The sequence below is a fragment of the Emiliania huxleyi genome, assembly GCF_000372725.1.
Source record: "Emiliania huxleyi CCMP1516 unplaced genomic scaffold EMIHUscaffold_7399, whole genome shotgun sequence".
Classification (NCBI taxonomy): domain Eukaryota; phylum Haptophyta; order Isochrysidales; family Noelaerhabdaceae; genus Emiliania; species Emiliania huxleyi.
Window position 1 is genome coordinate 221 of NW_005196457.1, and position 1,130 is coordinate 1,350.

General features: G+C 66.1%; 1 protein-coding gene across 1 annotated transcript; it reads left to right on the forward strand.

The window, feature by feature from the left end:
- The first annotated feature begins 254 nt into the window (after positions 1–254).
- Positions 255–1,130, forward strand: EMIHUDRAFT_374437 (hypothetical protein). Its single transcript, XM_005760814.1, has 5 exons — positions 255–450; positions 527–591; positions 681–753; positions 896–973; positions 1,062–1,130. Exons 1-5 carry the CDS (start codon positions 322–324, stop codon positions 1,098–1,100), a joined length of 384 nt encoding a protein of 127 aa, XP_005760871.1. The 5' UTR covers positions 255–321; the 3' UTR covers positions 1,101–1,130.

The following is a 1,130-nucleotide window of genomic DNA, read 5'->3' on the forward strand; positions in this document are numbered from 1 at the left end:
CGAGGAGAACTCGGTAAACTCGAGGGGCCAAAATATGCCGCTAGGAGGGCAGACAGAGGCAGCTGCGACGAAAGGCGGGAGAAGAAGCGAGAGCAGGGGAGCGGCAGGCGGCGCCGTTGCAGGACGAGGCAGAGGAGAGCGACGCGACAGAGGAAGAAGCGACAAGAGAGAGAACCTGAGACCGACGAGAGTGGGACGACCGCGAGGTGGCATGAAGGTTGCAGCGAGAATCGGCGAGGGACTGAGAAGAGATAGGCGGACGCGCCATAGGGTGGGCGACGGCTAGCGCATCACACCCCTCTCCTTAACACCTATACGAGTATGCCGGCCGACTCCTCCTTCGACCAGCTGCTCGGGCGGCTCGAGGGCGTCAAGACAGTTCTCGTGTGCGATCCGGAGGGCGCCATCCTGCTGTGCGCGGGCGACGCCTCCTGCGAGCCCAGGCTGCAGGCTCGCGCGCCACCGCCTCGAGCCGCAAATCCGCTCAGCACTCACGCGCCGCGCCCCACACGCCCCGCTCTCGCAGCGGCTATCGGCGACGTACTCGCAGACCGCCGACCACACCAGCAAGCTCGGGCTCGGAAAGAGCCGGCGCGCTCTCACCGGACCGCTTTGCCAGACGCACTTTCGCCGATCCTCTCCCTCCAACCTCTCCTTTCAACCGCTCCCGTGCCGCGCAGGCACATGACCGCGTTCTGCGACGACTGCGCGGTGGTGCACGCGAGCTGCTCGCCCATCGTGCTCAGCCTATTGGTGCGCTGCCCCACCGCCGCCCGCCCACCGCCATGCGTGCGCCGGCGGGTCATTGAGGACGTTACATATTTTTCTCTGTCTCTCCCTGCTAGAAGCTCATGTGCCAGGAGTGGACTCCACACGCCTGCTTCTGCACCCGCAGGTGCACGCGGGGGCGGACGTCGCACCGATCCTAGACGCGCTGCCCGAGCTGGTTGAGTCGCTGGCGCCGCTGCAGCAGGCCGCGGCGCCCTCCCCTGCGAGACGCTTGAAACAGATCAGAGCCCGGCCAAAGAACATCGCTAACGAGGCTGGAACTTTCTGCTCAGGCGGTCGAGAGGCTGCTCTCGCAAAACAGTCGCGACTGAGGGTTGTCAGCAGGAGCAGGCGCGGGCCGG

Bases quoted from the DNA above. Each gene is read 5' to 3' on its own strand.
- EMIHUDRAFT_374437 (XM_005760814.1), top strand. From the start codon at position 322: ATGCCGGCCGACTCCTCCTTCGACCAGCTGCTCGGGCGGCTCGAGGGC. The intron at 451-526 runs GCTCGCGCGCCA...CCGCTCTCGCAG, and splicing joins CCTGCGAGCCCAGGCTGCAG to CGGCTATCGGCGACGTACTC. The intron at 974-1,061 runs GCCGCGGCGCCC...CTTTCTGCTCAG, and splicing joins CGCTGGCGCCGCTGCAGCAG to GCGGTCGAGAGGCTGCTCTC.